The 18,060-nt window shown below is 47.7% G+C and overlaps 1 protein-coding gene across 1 annotated transcript in view; it reads left to right on the top strand.

The window, feature by feature from the left end:
* Positions 1 to 18,060, top strand: part of MYH9 (myosin heavy chain 9) — a 329,257-nt gene that overhangs the window by 258,171 nt on the left and 53,026 nt on the right. The window contains exons 26-30 of the mRNA XM_075321969.1: positions 8,239 to 8,451; positions 8,530 to 8,674; positions 8,769 to 8,975; positions 9,207 to 9,311; positions 9,604 to 9,756. Of these exons, the coding sequence (XP_075178084.1) occupies positions 8,239 to 8,451; positions 8,530 to 8,674; positions 8,769 to 8,975; positions 9,207 to 9,311; positions 9,604 to 9,756 (823 nt within the window). The remainder of the gene's footprint in view (positions 1 to 8,238; positions 8,452 to 8,529; positions 8,675 to 8,768; positions 8,976 to 9,206; positions 9,312 to 9,603; positions 9,757 to 18,060) is intronic.

Consider the following 18,060-nt stretch of genomic DNA (forward strand, 5'->3'; position numbering starts at 1 on the left):
TGGATTTGCTGCATGTTTCGCTGCAGAAAATGTGTTCATAACATCTCTGCAGTGATTCACCAGCAAATCCTATGGGGAAAAAAAAGCTGTGCGCACTAGGCGGATTTTGACAGCTGCATGTTTTGCTGCGGGATTCCCGCAGCAAAAACAATTGCATGTCCATTCTTTTCCGCAGGTAGCTGCAGGACTGACGACTGGAGGAATCTCCAGTAATACCACTCCTGGCCGCGGTTACCTGCACTGAACTCCGGAGCTGTCACCTGAGCTTCGGAGTGCAGCGTAGACTAAACTGCGAGCGCCGAGTGATTGATTCCCTGACTATTGCAGTTTAGTTCAGGCTGGGCTGATCTCTGTAGCTCAGGTGACAGCTGTAGAGAGGCCGGGCTGCACTCCGGAGCTGTCACCTGAGCTCCGGAGATCAGCCAGCCTGAACTAAACTGCAATCGTCGGGGAATCAATCACTCGGTGCTCGCAGTTTTAGTCTAGGCTGCACTCCAGAGCTCAGGTGAGAGCTCCGGTGAGCGTTCCGGAGTTCAGTGCCGGTAACCGCGGCCAGGCCTGGTATTACTGGAGATTCCTCCAGTAGCCAGTCCGACGCTGGCTGCGGCATTTCTGCACCAAATCCGCAGCAAAATGCAACATACCGCATGCGGATATGGATGCGGATTTTGGTGCGGTATTTTCCCGTAGGTGCGGAAATCTTACTGAGCCTCCAGAATTTTCTTAAGAAAATTCCTTTTGCAAGCGCGCACAGGGCCTTATACTGTGGCCTAAATATGCAATGGTGTAAGAGTAATGCTTGCAAAAAAGCTTCAAAATCACATATACCGAGCTTTTTTCAAAATTCCATTTTAGTGATCCAATGAGTGATCACACTTACACAAACACACACACACACACGTACTCTAACGTGTGTGTGTTTTTTGCGTTTTTAAGTGATTTCTGTGATGCTGTAAAAGGATATAGCAGCAACATGCATGTTAAGCTTAAGGAGTTGTGTGTCTAGATCACTGCAGAACCTCTGACAGTGGTATATAAAAAATGTTAAGTTTTTTTTTTTTTCTTATTGAAAGCTTTCTAAAAACAAGAAACCCACACACAAAAAGTCAAACATGGCAATTATCCAAATTTCAATATTAGGCAAATGTTTAGTTAAACAAGTTTAGTTAAAGTATCTGGGGCTTCTTCTAAACAGTATTTCATAGGGACTCAACTTAGTGGTCCCTGCTGGGGTGTGTCTGACACTGAACAATGCAAGAGGAAGACTCTCATGCCCTTGCTTTCTACACTGCCCCAACCTCCTAACTCTCCCTCTATTCTGTGGCTGGTATGGGGTGTGTAGGATCAGTTCTGTGTCTAAGGCCTGCCATATCTCTTTGGCTGGCAGTAAAAGCAGGTCACTTGCTACTTCCTATGGTCTCAGGGTGCAGCTGTGGGCTCCCGATCTCAGTCCTCTTCTTCTTCTGAGACTTGCTCTTGTAGGATCAGGACAATGTTTTCTCAAGACTTTCCATCTTTCCTTGCTTCTTCACATTGGCGTCATTCAAAAGGCACAGATTGACTGACTGTTTCTGTGGTAAGTGGTCTTGGTGCTTCTTTGGATGTTCTGTCAGTGAGGGCACTTCTTACTGCTTCTCTTGACTCCTCCAATGTAGGCCTCAACCCTGCTCACCGCGACTGTCTGGCAATAGCAAAGCTTCCATCAGTTCTTCTATGGCCTCATGGTGGCGTACAGTTCCATTGGCGGTAATCAAGTGTCTTGTCTTCCATACAGAGTAGATGTTATCTGCCATCTTGCAGGCTTCAGTGAGAGCACATACCCCTGCTTCCCTTGGAAGAGGGATTATTGTAGCAGGATTAAGGACCGCACACCGGGAGATGGTGACTTTGTTAGGGAGCAGTGATGTCATACGAGCATTGATGTTCAACTGGTGCTTTAGGTAGGTGTTCAATCTGGCTGAGTAGTATTCAAAGGGCTGCTGTCATCCTCCATGGCAAACAGGTAGAATGACTTCTGGTCTGGAGATGACGTGTTGATACTCTTCAGGTGGCTGTGAATGCAGCACATCTGTATGTGGGGTGATCTTGTAAGCTGCTAGATTAATTGCCATACATCTTGCCACTTGAAGGGTGTCTTGGTCCTTCACTCTAATCAGAAGTTACCAGCTGTAGTTTGCATATGGGCTCTCGGAGACCTGATGCAAAGTACTATACCCAGGCTTGTAAGGGTCAGGAGAACACGGAAATTCTTAAAACTAAGATCCCCTAAAACCCCGTGGAAAAAAAGAGCACAAGAGTGTTTGGTAACTGGCAAGCAGCAACCCCCCTGACTATATACACACAACTAGAAATAGCAGTGGAACGTGCCTACTCTACCTCTCCTGTGCTGACCCTGTAACTGGGGACCCTGCACTCTCCCTCATCCCGACGGTAGACCTCATGGTGGTCAGGGCCGAGCCTCCAGCGTATCCCTATCTCCTGACAAACCCTGCTAACTAAGACACAAAGGATCACTGGGTGCTGCCAACAAAAACCCTAATATATGCCAACTCCTGATGATCGAAATCCCCTTATGACCAGACTATCCTCCACCCTCTAGATCAGGGAACTCTTGTGCAAGATACCAGGCAGGATAACATACAAGCGAGAATATCTCAAAACTAGGCTAAGCAGCAACTGCCATAGGCAGAAAAAATATTCACTGTCCACCAGGTCTAATAGTGAGCAGTCTATATGGTCTAATAAATTGTTTAATAGGTACAGCAAAAACAAACATGTAAAAGTGAAGGGTAAGGTTTCCACAGGATTATCAGCAATGTCCTTTGTAAAGGTTCATTAGTGGGAACACAATGGGGCACAACTAAATATATGACCAAAAACATAGTGTGGAGCCTCTGCTGCATCAGCAATAAAGAGCAGTGGCTTTGGGTCCTAAGATGGCGGCTGGAAAAGGGAGCTGGGTGTCGGCCAGACTAAAATGGCGTCAAGAGGAACTATGTAGTGTCTGAGTTAAAACGGACGCTAAAAGAGGAAGGTGTTGGCCAAAAATGGCGTCTGAAGAGGCCGGAGAGGGAGGGACATGGGTTGTGCCATTTACATTCAGGAGGTATTCAATCGGTCACTGGGAATATGGATTATATAGGGATCTCTGTGCTCGCCCTCATCTCGACGGTAGACCTAATGGTGGTCAGGGTCGAGCCTCCAGCGTATTCCTGTCTCCTGTCAGACCCTGACATAATATCCCCATACCATACCCCACCCAGGGCTGGGCAAAACAGAGTGACAAAAATCTACATTCAGGACAGGAAATAATGGGGTGAGCTCACGTGGACACTGCTCCACAGACAGTACACTAGTCCAACCTATGGGATAGTTTATAGGGTGGAGGGCGTTGCTTCTAATAATGGGCCTGGAGAAGCCGTTTTCAGACAGGTAAAATACACACAGTTTAGTTACTAGATTCAGACTTACATTTCCTCAAACCATCTCAATACTTTCACTTCCCTTGACATTCCATATCACATCCTGTACCTTTAAATCGATTCTCATCTACTCTCCCTCCTTGGGAGAATTCTCCATTCTTTTTCAACATGCGTGTGTCACTTAAAATTAAACTTGCTGGTCTAATTTGACCTCATTCACAGATTTTCAAATAGAAAACTAACACTTCTCTTTTTTTTTTTTTTTTCTTTTCAATTTCAACTTTCCTACGGTGTTCCACATTTGCTTGGTAATCAAGGTACCGTATTTTTCGGACCATAAGACGCACTTTTTTTCCCCCAAATGTTGGGAAAGTTGGGGGTGCGTCTTATGGTCTGACTACAGGGCTGCGGCCGGGAATGAGGGTGCTGCAGGTCATCGGGGGCACGAGCAGGCAGCAGCAGCGCCTGCTCGTGACCACGTGTGCCCGCTCATTACATATGCACGCCCATCCTCCCGCCCATCTCTCAGCGCTGAAGCCGGCGCTGACAGGTGGGCGGGAGGACGAGCGGGGACGAGCGGATAGTAAAGAGCCGGCCGCATGATCACCCCTGGCAATTACAGCCTGGAGTGATCATGTGCGGCTGTATTCACTGCCCCCCGCGCGTCATTACCAGCGCGGGGTGCAGTGAATCAGTACACTCACCCGTCCCCGTGTGTGGAGCCGGCCGACTGCAGCATCGCGTCTTCCTGTCTGTGCCGGTCACCTGATCTGTGCTGAGCCGGTCAGCTGATCGGCACAGACAGGAAGATATCGCGATGCAGCAGGGGAACGGCTCCACACACACAGGTCAGCGTGCCAGAGAGGAAGATATGATCGGTGCTGCAGGGAGTGAGGAAAAGGTGAGTATAAACGTTTATTTTTTTTCTCTGTGCTATAGGATACAGGCCATATACCAGGATGGTATATGAGCACGATGGGGGCATATAGCAGGATGGGAGTACCGTATATGAGCAGGAGGGATGGGGGGGGGTATGTGAACAGGCTGGATGGGGGGGTATGTGAACAGGCTGGATGGGGGGGGGGGTATGTGAACAGGCTGGATGGGGGGGGGGTATGTGAACAGGCTGGATGGGGGGGGGTATGTGAACAGGCTGGATGGGGGGGGGGTATGTGAACAGGCTGGATGGGGGTGGGTATGTGAACAGGCTGGATGGGGGTGGGTATGTGAACAGGCTGGATGGGGGTGGGTATGTGAACAGGCTGGATGATGGGGGGGGTATGTGAACAGGCTGGATGGGGGGGGGTATGTGAACAGGCTGGATGGGGGGGGGGGTATGTGAACAGGCTGGATGGGGGGGGGGTATGTGAACAGGCTGGATGGGGGGGGGGTATGTGAACAGGCTGGATGGGGGGGGGTATGTGAACAGGCTGGATGGGGGGGGGTATGTGAACAGGCTGGATGGGGGGGGGTATGTGAACAGGCTGGATGGGGGGGGGGTATGTGAACAGGCTGGATGGGGGGGGGGTATGTGAACAGGCTGGATGGGGGGGGGGTATGTGAACAGGCTGGATGGGGGGGGGTATGTGAACAGGCTGGATGGGGGGGGGTATGTGAACAGGCTGGATGGGGGTGGGTATGTGAACAGGCTGGATGGGGGTGGGTATGTGAACAGGCTGGATGATGGGGGGGGTATGTGAACAGGCTGGATGGGGGGGGGTATGTGAACAGGCTGGATGGGGGGGGGTATGTGAACAGGCTGGATGGGGGGGTATGTGAACAGGCTGGATGGGGGGGGGTATGTGAACAGGCTGGATGGGGGTTTATAGCAGGATCATATACAAGGCAGGAGGATCATTACCAGGATGGGGTACCTTAGTAGAGAATTTGGGGACATTACCCCCATAACAGTGTCAGCAGCAGATCCTCGCCCCATAACAGTGTGTCATGACCACATTTTTTGCTTAAAGTTTTATTTTCCCATTTTCCTCCTCTAAAACCAGGGTGCGTCTTATAGTCCGAAAAATACGGTACTCATTCAGCAGAGCAAGATTTCCCATAGGAAATCATTGCAATGCTGACGATCCGTTCCACAACTTCTAAAATGTCCCATCCTGGTCCCCTATTCTATCATTCCACACATGCACAATCTCGCACGCATATTATATGCTCACCTTCCCTTCCGTTCCATCGCCGGTCTGCTGGGACTTGCTGTTATCTGGTACGGGGCCGGGCTGTGTAACGCGTTACCATAACGACGAGGCAGGAAGTTCCCGGCCAGAGCGCTGACGTCAAAGGCAGAGCCGCTTGCCTCTGATTGGCCAGCGCTCTGCCTTTCATTAGCGATGACAGGAAGTTCCTCACTCGTCGCTATGGATGCAGATACACAGCGTGGACTGGAGCGGAGCGGCGCATTACAGCACCCTGGAGGCCGGCGATGAAACGAAAGGTAAACATATGTCATATTATATGCCCACCTTGCCTTCCGTTCCATCGCAGGCCTCCTGGGTCTTGTAGTTCGCCGCGAGGACGTCGCGATGTACCCTGGAACTACAAGAACCATGAGACCGGCGGTGGAACGGAAGGTAAGGTTAGCATAATACTGTATGTGTGTCCGTGCGTGTATGTTTGTGCGTACGTGTATGTTTGTGCGTACATGTGTGTGTTTGTGTGGACTGAAAGTGCGGGTCAGAGCGCGGTGGATGGACTGAACCGGAAGTGTGAGCGGTGAGAATTTCGCTCGTACAGCAAAACTTTCTCATAAAGCGGGTTACAAATTTACAGAAAGCTTTGCTTGTTAAGCGAAATTCTCGTTAAGAGGGTTACTCGTTATGCGAGGTACCACTGTACATTGACATCCACTAAAACAAGACCAATGAGTACACATACAACGTTCAACTCACTGCTTAGCAGGAAAACCGTACCAGGTAACAGTCAGGGCTTCCCTACCTTCCTTCCATAACACTGCACCTGTACATAGAAAATCCCCCCTTCAAATCTTCTATCCCTGAAGACCAGGTTCAAGCCTTATCAAACATCAATTATTGATGACACGTCACTCATAGGTGTATATGGCAGTATACCTTCTGCCACCTGAACAGTTAACTACAAAGTACAAGTTTCCTTTTTTTTTTTTTTTTTTTTTTCTTCACGCAAAGAAACAACTGCAAGTATACCGTTTACACTTCCTCATTTTTGCTCTAACACTAGCGGAGCACAGAACTTCCTGTTTTTCTACTAACAGCTCTGCTTGCTTCAAACAGACATTTCAACAGGTAAACACAATGACCTAAAATGCAGACACTATTTATACCATGCAGGTGTCTGAACTCGCTTACACATATATCCATACAACCTGGATCATACCAGAAGTCAGCGTATATAACAACTTCCTCATTTTCCTCTAACGTTGACTCAAGGAAAACGAAACTTGGAACTTCTACTTTTTCCACAGGACAGACAAAAAAAAACAAAACTCATTACATTTAAAGTTATACAGACAGCTTAAGGTAAAATGACCAGGTGGGATCTCTTAGGACGTTTATCTCATGCGAGATGGCGATCATCATTAGGTGTCTAGACTGGGACAGCCCAACCCCCCCCTTTTGAAATGAAAGTACACTCATGAGGTCTGCAAGGTGAGTTAAGAGAAATTTTCTCACCTGTTGCTGGAGATGCGCATTCTCCCCTCTCGTGTAGTTGCCTTTCGAAAGGGGGGGTTGTGTGTGTGTGTGTGTGTGTGTGTGTGTGTGTGTGTATATACAATATATTATGTCCAGTCTGATGGGCGTCACTGTTCTCGGTCTGGCGCCTCCTCTCTTGTGTGATCGCTGTTCTCCTTCCAAGCCTCCTACGTCATCCACACAGCTGCTCCATTGTGCTCCTGCGCATGCCCACTAATCTGCCTGGTTGAGGGCAGATCAAACTATTGTGGTGCGCATACACAGGCGGTCTTTGACCTTTCCTTGTGCCTGCGCGTTACAGTACTCTGATCTGCCCTGCTAAGGTCAGACCAAAGTGTGCCTGCAGTAAAGGTGTTTATGTAATACAGAGTGGCTTGGGCTCTTATATACAGTATTCTAGAATGCAGTATAGAACCGCTCGCTAGCGGTTGCCGCAGCTCATAAGGAAAAAACCTGTTGTCAGGTTCCCTTTTAAGGTCATTCTAACTACAGTGTTCTCCGTCGTATAAGAAGACTTTTTAACTCCTGAAAATCTTCTCATAAGTCGAGGGGTCGTCTTATACGGCAGTGGACGGGGCCGTTGTTTACACACAATAAAAGATTTTCTCCCCTGTCCTCCGTTACCACAGTGCCTCCAGCTGTTTCTTGCAGTCCGCAGGCACACAGACACCTCTGTGATAGCGTCCAGTGCACGGAGCGGCCGCTGCAGGATGTCATGGCTTTACTGCAGTTGAATGCTTTGTGGCGCTGTAAAGTATTCAACTGTAGTAAAGAACCAGAAGGAGGACATTATTAAACAATGGGCTCATTACAGCATGGGACATTACTAAACAATGAGCACATTACTCGAGTCGGCTTACGATATATCCCAAACTCTATATTTTAACTGCAAAAGTTGGGAATCGTATTATACATGCAGTCGTCTTATACGTGGGAAAATACAGTAATCTTCAATCCTGGCCAATCAAAGCCATATGGCCAGAGGTGCTATTGCATGAAAGGTATTTTGAGGTCAGCCAATCTTTGTGTTTGACAAGAGCATGAACCAACGTTTGTTTTTGTAAAGGCTATATTTGAAACCAATATAAAGTTATTTTAAATGTGCTAAGTTATGTTGCTTAAAACTTATATAGAGTAGAGGAAGAGTCCGCACAGAAGAATATGGCTCTTAAGAAGATTCGGGAGCTTGAATCACAGATAACTGAACTACAGGAAGACCTGGAATCTGAGAGAGCTGCTCGCAGCAAGGCTGAGAAACAAAAGCGGGATTTAGGAGAAGAGCTTGAGGCTCTTAAGACAGAACTTGAAGATACTCTTGACTCTACAGCAGCCCAACAAGAACTCCGGTATAACTGCAAAAACTCATCAAAATGTTCAATTATGCATGGTCTTCATAAATGTTTATAATACATCATATTTCTTAGTTCAAAACGGGAGCAAGAGGTGACCCAGTTAAAGAAAAGCTTAGATGAAGAAGCCAGAGTACATGAAGCACAAATCCAGGAGCTTAGACAGAAACATTCCCAAGCTGTAGAGGAACTGTCCGAGCAGCTAGAGCAAACCAAACGGGTGAAAACAAAGTGCACAAACCAATTTTTTTGTTGTTTTTTTTTTAAGTTGCATTCAATTCTAATTCTGTTCATATTTAATGCGGTTTTCTTAGGTGAAAGCAAACTTAGAAAAGGCAAAGCAGGCTCTGGACAGTGAGCGTAATGAGTTGGCTAATGAGGTAAAGGCACTTCTACAAGGTAAAGGTGACTCAGAACACAAGAGGAAAAAAGTAGAGACTCAACTTCAAGAACTGCAAGTAAAAGTCACAGAAGGGGACAGAGTACGGGCAGAGCAGTCTGAGAAGGCAAACAGACTGCAGGTAAGCTGAATTGCAGAAAATACGAAACATACAATAACAAATGAGAGGAAATCTGAGACAAGAAATTGACTTATGAAAAGCCATATAGAAAGTCTTAAAAACTAAACATATTAAAATAAAAGATGATTTGCAGTATATGGACATATTCTTTACCAACTAAAAACATGGTGATACATATTATGACTTTTCTGTGATATATACCCATTTTAAGATTATGCTTATAACTTTCAGGTGGAATTGGATAATGTCACTGGGCTTCTTTCTCAAGCAGACAGCAAGTCTATCAAATTTTCCAAAGACTTCTCGACAATGGAATCTCAACTTCAAGACACTCAGGCATGCAACCTTTTTTTTGTTTTTTTTTCTTTGTAATTCACATTACATATAAAGCATGTAAAGTGTAATGGAACTTGTAGTAGTATAGTATATCATGTACATTAAAGTGGTTCTTCACATTATTGCTTGTTTCACATAAGGATGTTCATTATATAATTTTAGCTTTATTGCATAGTGGTTTTATGAAAATTTTTCTTGCAACAGATAAAACCTTTCAACAAGCCACTTTGCTGCTTTTACCTATGAAACCATGAGTCTTGTCCTGTATTTCTTATCACACTTGTTTCTTTAGGAACTTTTGCAAGAAGAAACTCGTCAGAAGCTTGGTCTTAGTACAAAACTGAAACAAATGGAAGATGAGAAAAATGGCTTCATTGAGCAACTAGAGGAAGAGGAGGAAGCAAAGAGAAATTTGTTAAAGCAGATTTCAACACTGCAGGCTCAGGTCAGTGGTCAAGTGAAACACTGCGTCGTTCCTCAGATATTACATTTATTGTCTATGGTGTGATGACATTTATTCCACGGTGCTTTACGTGTGAAAAGGGTATACATAAAAACAAGTACAATATTCATGAACAATAAGACTGAAGGGTACAGGAGGAGAGGTCCCTGCCTGCAAGGGTACAGTCTACAGGGGATTTGTGAGGAACCAGTAAGTGAGGGTAGGGCTGGTCATACAGTGGTGTAGTGGAACGAGGGTTACTGCAGATTCTTGGAAGAGGTAGATCTTGAGGTTCCTTTTTGAAGATATCCACGTTAGGCAAGAGTCTATGTTCAGGTTGATCGTTCTAGTGTATGGGGGACTGGAGATGTCCTTGATGGAAGAGGAGATGAGAGGTGAGCAGGAGATGTTGTGAGTATCGGCGTTAATTTTGCAGGTAGGTACCCAGAGACTAGATCAGATATAAGGAGGAGACAGGTTGTGGGTGGCTTTGTATGTTTTGGTTAGGGTTTTGAACTGCAGTCTTTGGGCAATGTGAAGCCAGTGAAGGGATTGACAGGACAGAGGAGAGGTCGTGGAATAGCTGGGAGAGAGGTGAATTAGTCAGGCAGCAAAGTTTAGGATAGATTAGAGGGGTGTATATGAGTGTTAAAAGGGAGGCCACAAAGCGGGAGGATGCAGTAGTCAAGGCGGGAGATGAGGGCATGCAGTTTTGGGGGGTTTTTTATTTTAATTTTTTTTCCTTGCAGAATCTTTAAGGAATGTATAGACCCAGGAAATATTTGAGTTGGAGTCAGCAGGAGGGGGAAAAGGCTTGGATGTGTGGCTTGAAGCGCAGTCAGGGGGGGTTGCCCTGAGGCAGTGAGTACATGGGACTGGGAGAGTTGGAATATTGTCAGTTCAACTAAAGGATATGATTGCTCTTGACCGCCTTCCATTAACAAAAATTAAAGGTGTACTTTAAGTATACAATTACTGAAAAATCTGAGCAAGTCTACTGTATAAACTTGCTTTACCACCACTGCTGTGAATTTGGCCTAACTGAAGTTATATTGGGAGATTTAGAAACTCCCACTTTCATAGAGAACAAACTTAAAAAATCTAAAATTTGCCAATTGTGGCTCATGCAGTTAGTCTTTGAATTTTTATTGTCTAATCTGTCACAGCTGACAGCATCTATTAGTTAGCTAACTTTGTCTACATTTTGTTTTATAATCTGCCACTTTATGAAAGATGATCAGCAGGGAACATAGAATAGCAAGGTGAAGTAAGCAGATAACTATTCCCTTAAGGCTAGGTTCACATTTCCGTTGTTTTGCATCAGTCACATGCGTTGCTTGACGCATGTGACTGATGCGTTGTACAACGGATGACAAAGAACAGAATTCCTTGTCGGACTCCGTTGTGTGCGGGGGGCGGAGTGTGAGGTGGGTGGAGCTGAGTGGGGCCGTGGCGCTGTTGGACGTCAGTGCCGCGGTCTGCATGGCTGGGGACGTGTGTGTGTGTATACATGCGGAGTACGGGAGGGGGCGGAGCCGAGAAGTGTCGTGCTCCCTGCACATGTAGCCAGGGTAAATATCGGGTAAAAACTAAGCAAAGCACTTTGCTTTTGTTACCCGATATTTAGCGCTGGCTCCTTGCACATGTAACCAGGGTAAATATCGGGTAACTAGGCAAAGCGCGTTGCTTGGTAACCCGATGTGTATCCTGGTTACGTGTGCAGGGAGCCAGAGAGCATGCGCAGCGAAATCCTACAGATTGCGCTGCTCAATAAAGGTTACGTGCTGCATTCCTTCCGACCCGCGGTCAGTCGTTCCACGACTGATCAGTTGGGTGGAGGATGCAACGCAGTCATCAGTCACAATCCGCCGCTCATACAAGTCTATGGGAACAATGGAATCCGCCAAACGGATTCTATTGTTTACCAGAGCAGCGGATTGTCACTGATAAAATTTAACGCAAGTGTGAACCTAGCCTAAAGCTGGGTTCACACATAGCGACACCATTTTCTGTGACGCAACAGCGACCTTGTAAGTCGCTGTTATGATCGCTGCTTAGCTGTCAAACACAGCAGAAGCAGCAGCAATCATAACACCCGTCGCTGTGCTACATGTGCAGAGAGCAGGGAGCCGCGCACACTGCTTAGGGCTGGCTCCCTGCACTCCTAGCTACAGTACACATCGGGTTAATTACCCCGATGTGTACTGCAGCTACATGTGCAGGGAGCCGCAACTGGCAGCGAGAGCGGCGGACGCTGGTAACTAAGGTAAATATCGGGTAACCAGGGAAAGGTCTTCCCTTGGTTACCCGATGTTTACCCTGGTAACAGCTTAGCGCAGCTGCCAGACGCCGGCTCCTGCTCCCTGCTCGCTTCATTTCGTCGCTCTCTCGCTGTCACACACAGCGATGTGTGCGGGAGAGCGACGACCAAAAAATGAAGCTGGACATTCAGCAACGACCAGCGACCTCACAGCAGGGGCCAGGTCGTTGCTGGATGTCACACACACCGACGGGACGTCGCTGCAACGTCACAGAAAATGGTGACGTAGCAGCGACGACTTTGTCGTCGTCACTGTGTGTGACACCACCCTAAGGGGTACTTCACACACAGCGAGATCGCTACTGAGATCGCTGCTGAGTCACGTTTTTTGTGACGCAGCAGTGACCTCATTAGCGATCTCGCTGTGTGTGACATTGAGCAGCGATCTGGCCCCTGCTGTGAGATCGCTGCTCGTTACACACAGCCCCGGTTCGTCTTTTTTTATTGTTGCTCTCCCGCTGATAAGCACACATCGCTGTGTGTGACAGCGAGAGAGCAACAATCCTGAATTTGCAGGGAGCAGGAGCCGGGGTCTGACAGCCTGCAGTAAGCTGTAACCAAGGTAAACATCGGGTAACCAAGGTGGTTACCCGATATTTATCTTCGTTACCAGCCTCCGCCACTCTCACGCTGCCAGTGCCGGCTCCTGCTCCCTGCACACGCTAAGCGGTGTGCGCTGGTAACTAAGGTAAACATCGGGTAACCATACCCGATGTTTACCTTAGTTACCAGTGTCCGCAGCTTCAAGACGCCGGCTCCGTGCAAGCGCAGCGTCGCTTGCACGTTGCTGCTGGCTGGGGGCTGGTCACTGGTTGCTGGTGAGATCTGCCTGTTTGACAGCTCACCAGCGACCATGTAGCGACGCAGCAGCGATCCTGACCAGGTCAGATCGCTGGTGAGATCGCTGCTGCGTCGCTAAAGTGTGACGGTACCCTAACTTGAATGTGCCTGCTGTGTCCATTTTAATCGAGGTGATAAGTAAAACACAATGGCCCTGATTCAGAAGACTGGAATCTTTCATGTCTGTCTTGATAAGGGGGTGAGGGAGTGCGAGGCATAGGATTCAGTAATTACACATCTCTTAAAGGGAATGTCAAAGTTTTTGCAATTTAATATGAGAATATCATAATGTAGGTGAAAAAACTGATTCCAGCAATGTATCTTATCAGGCAGTGTTGTAGTTTCAATGCAATCAGCATTTTATCAGCAGGGCATTAAGGCTAGGTTCACACACTGCGTTTTTTTGATGCTGCATTTTTGTGTGTTTAGCGCGTTTTGGTGCGTTTTTGGCTGCGTTTTGGTGCGTTTTTCTCACTGGGTTTTTCTGCGTTTTTTTTATCAGTGAACATTGCCATTAAAGATTGTTTTGAAAAAAAAAGTCTGTCATTAACTTCTTCCATATGTTCTTCATTCTCCACTAGTGTATGCAGGAGAGCAGACAACTGCAGAACTACAAGGCTCAGCATGCTCTATCCAGGGCTGTATGCTGGAGGGAGAGTCAGGGGGAGCAGACCTACAAGGCTCAGCATACTCCATCCAATGGTGTATGCAGGAGAGCAGACAGCAGCTGTCGAACTACAAGGCTCAGCATCCCCCTTCCAGGACTGTATGCAGGATTTCTTTGCGCCCCCCCCCCCCCCCCCCAACAAAAAAATGACGTGGCTTCGCCATATTTTTGTATGCTAGCCGGGTACAGCAGGCAGGTACGGGCTGCCCCCAACCCCCAGCTGCCTATTTGTACCCGGCTAGGAAACAAAAATATAAGGAAGCCCTTTTTTTTTTTTTTTATTTCAGGAAATAAGTAAAAAAAAAAAAAAAAGACGTGAACTTCGCCTAATTTTTGTGTCCAGCCAGGTACAACTAGGCAGCTGGGGATTGGAATCCACAGTGCAGGGTGCCCAAGCTTTCTAGGCACCCCTGCTGCGAATTGCAGTTCGCAGCCACCCCAGAAAATGGCGCTTTCATAGAAGTGCCATCTTCTGGTGCTGTATCCAACTCTTCCAGCTGCCCTGGTGACGGTGGCTCGCTGGGTAATAATGGGGATAGGGCTAGCTTTATATTATCAGCTGGCCCTAAGCCCGAAATTCATGGTGTCACGCCAATATTAGACATGGCCACCATGAATTTCTAGTAAAGATAAAATAAAAAACACAACACACAGAAAAATATTTTTATTAGAAATAAAACACAACACAATTAGTGACTCCATCTTTATTGAAATAAAGAACCCCCCTCTGCAGTAATCCTGGGTCAAGGGTCCCGCGCCATCCAATCCGGATCCAATATCATCTGATTGGTTTGCTGGAAGGCAAAGCGATCAGATGTGTTAGCTTCAAGTGCCTGAATCACATCACACATCGGCTGATTGTATAACAGCAGTTTATACAATCAGCTGATGCATAGGTGCAAAAAAAAAAAAAAAAAACTTATGTGCTGATTACTGGCAGCTCTTGGAGCGAGTCTGATCCCGTCTGATCGCTGCAGGAGCTGCCGGTAATCAGGGATGAAGTCTCCTGACTGCATCCGCTGACAGGTTAAACCGCATCAGGTGATCCATCGCCAGGTCCTGCAACTATCAACTATCGGAGGTTTCCCGGCCGTCTGCACACAGCTGGAGCGGCGATACCGTGAGAGGAGCTGGGAGCGGGCATGGTACCGGGAGTCTGCAGACAGGTGAGTATGACATTTTTTTTTTTCTACGGTTCACTTTTGATTTCGCAGCTGCCTCCACCTCCCGCCCAGACATGGCGCCGCACGGCAGCATACATGCACAGGACTGGAGGTGGACGCGGCGGTGACGGTACCGGGAGGATTCATGCTTCTGTATTTACTGACAGAAGGAATCCTCTTCCTGTACAGGTCACTTTACTACCCACCTCTTGCGTTTATAGCTGCGTTTTTGCTCTTAAACGCACAAAAACACACCAAAACGCAGCTATAATAACAATTTGCGTTTCTCATTGCGTCTTTCAACATCCCATTGCACTCAATGGATGAAAAACGCGGGAATAATTGGCATGCTGCGTTTTTGTGGTCACCACAAAAATGCAGCTGAAAAAAACCGCTGTGTGCAGACAGCAAAAATGAAAACTCATAGACTTTGCTGGGGGAAGCAAAGTCATGCAGTTTTCTGGGCAAAAACGCGCAAAAACGCCGCGAAAAACGCACTGTGTGAACTTACCCTTACAGTCTCATGTGCAGAACAGTCAGTCTAACCTGTGTAGACCTGACCCACCACTGAGTAGCAGCTTGTCACAATGCACAGTGTATAAGGGAAGCTGTCAGTCAGGGGTGTACACGGGGTATATATTATACAGTTTAACTCCTAGCGCTGCAGCATCATATAAAATAGGTATTCTATGAAAAATAAATCAAGCAGTCCAGTGACTGATAAATTGTTGGAATCTGGCATCTTGTGCTACGATCAAATGTGTGCGCTTTGCCACAATGTTGCTTTAGTTGGGGACTGCAGTAAGGCTGTGTGCACACGTTGCGTTTTTTACCGCGGAAACGCTGCGTTTAGAACCGCAGCGTTTCAGTGGCAAATTGCATGCGTTCAGCTTTCCCAGCAAAGTGTATGAGAGAGCCGAAAAATCAGTGCACACGCTGCGTTTCTAAACGCAGCGTTTTGGATGCCAAAAATCGGTGCGGAAAGAAAAGCAGCATCTCACTTCTTTTGTGCGGTGTGGCTGCGTTCTCTCCCCCATTAAATCAATGATGTGGGGTCAGAACGCAGCTACACCGCAGTTCGCTGCTTTTTTGTTACGGTCCGCGGGCTTTTGTTGGCATGCCAGAATGCAGGCATTTACCTGGAAGTGAGGTCGAGAGGTTTCCTGTTGACCTCACTTCCTGGCAAAGTCCTGGAAAGCCCCCGGTGTCGCCAAAGTGCCCGCCCCGACCCCCCTCCCGAAAATCCAACATGGCCGCACGCACAGTAGCGCACCGGCTGCCCTGCTCCTATGATTTCTGTCGCATGTGCTTGAGACATGCGACAGAAAAATGCCCCCCAGGCCCTGCCTGGTCACCCCCTATTTCCCCCGGTATTCCCCCTTACCTGTCCGGTCGCAGCGCTGATCCCCCGCGGCCCCCTCCTCCTTCACAGTGCACGCTCGCCGGTCACATGTGCCGAGCAGCTGACAGCCAGCACTGTGTTCAGAGAGCTGTGCTGGCTGCTCGGCACTCTGCAGCTGTGACCCGTGGAGAGTGGGTGCAGATTTTTGGCACCCACTCTCCTCAAATGGAGGGTCTGCCCTCCTAGAAAATGGGGGATACGTTCCCTGAACGTGCCCCCATATTCTAGAAGGTCCAGAGGCGACGTGGGACGTCCAAATGGATTTCTGCGGACCCATTTTTTTTTCAAATTTTTTGATTAAATTGGAGAACAAGGGAATGATTTGGGGAGTGTTTTTTTTTCTAATAAAAATTTTTGTCTTTTTTTTGCTTTTGTTTACTGTCAATTAGTTATGTCTGGTATCTGATAGACGCCGTGACATCACTAATTGCTGGGCTTGATGCCAGGTGACATTACACATCTGGTATCAACCCCATTTATTACCCCGTTTGCCAACGCACCAGGGCGCTGGATGAGTTGGGGCGAAGCGCCAGGATTGGCACATCTAATGGATGCGCCACTTCTGGGGCGGCTGCGGCCTGCTATTTTTAGGCTGGGAAGAGTCCAATAACCATGGCTCTTCCCACCCTGAGAATACCAGACCCCAGCTGTCAGCTTCACCTTGGCTGGTGATCTAATTTGGGGGGACCCCACGTTATTTTTTTTTTTAATTCTTTATTTATAAATAAAAAAAAAAGCCTGGGGAGCCCTCCAAATTGATCACCAGCCAAGATGAAGCTGCCAGCGCTGTGGTTTGCAGGCTACAGCTGTCTGCTTTACCCTGACTGGCTATCAAAAATAGGGGGGACCCACGCCATTTTTTTCATTGTTTTTTTTTTTTTATAAATACTAAGCTAGGCACCCTTTAGTGCCACATGAAAGGTACTAAAGGTGCCAGCTTAGAATATGCAGGCGGGGGTGGGACGTTATATATATATTTGACATCCATTCATCCATTGACGCTTTTTAGGCTGTCCACAATCAGGGTTTGCAGCGTTATGGGCGCTGAGTGTTTTCCCTGCGTCCATAACGCTGCGTTGTGCAGTAGAAGCACAGTGGAAGGATTTTTGGAGATCCCATGCCCACTGTGCTTTTCTCCGCAGCATAAACTGACCGGTGGCGTGGCTTCCCGAGCCTCAGCATGTCAATTTATGCTGCGGAGACGAGAATGTTCTCTGCAGGTAGGAATAGAGCTAAAGTCCACAGCAGCCTGAACCCAAATCGTGGGCATGGGCAGCTGCAGGAAGGCTGACACTGTGTACTAGACGCCGTGTCGCTGGATCATGGCCACATAGCCTTAGGCCTCTTTCACACGTCAGTGATTCTGGTACGTTTGTGCTTTTTTTTTAAACGTACCAGAATCACTGACATACGCAGAGCCATTATAATGAATGGGTCTGCTCACACGTCAGTGATTTTTCACTGCACGTGTCTCCGTGCGGCGTACCCGCGTGTGCGTGATTGCCGCACGGAGACATGTCCATTTTTTTCTGACATCACTGATGTTCCACGGACCACGCAGTGGTGTGGTCCGTGAAACACGTGCCAGAAAAAAAACGTGCTTTTAAAATAAAAATCATTTTAACTCACCCAGCGTCCAGCGATGTCCTCTGCAGCCCGTGCAGCTTGCTGCTTCTGAGCCGGCTCATTATTGTCGCGCATATTCATGATGCGCGACACAGCCGACCCGGAAGCAGCTGCTGCGGGGGTTAGCACCAGCCGGATGCTGCACCGCGGGAGCGATCAGCACCATGGAGAGCGGGAGCGGGCGCAGATGAGATGATTACTGAGTGCAATCACGGGCCACGGAGAACGGAGCCCGGATTGCACTTAGACAACCCACGTGTGCCGTGATTCACGGCACACGGAGGGACAT

This window comes from Anomaloglossus baeobatrachus, chromosome 8 (assembly GCF_048569485.1).
Source record: "Anomaloglossus baeobatrachus isolate aAnoBae1 chromosome 8, aAnoBae1.hap1, whole genome shotgun sequence".
Classification (NCBI taxonomy): domain Eukaryota; kingdom Metazoa; phylum Chordata; class Amphibia; order Anura; family Aromobatidae; genus Anomaloglossus; species Anomaloglossus baeobatrachus.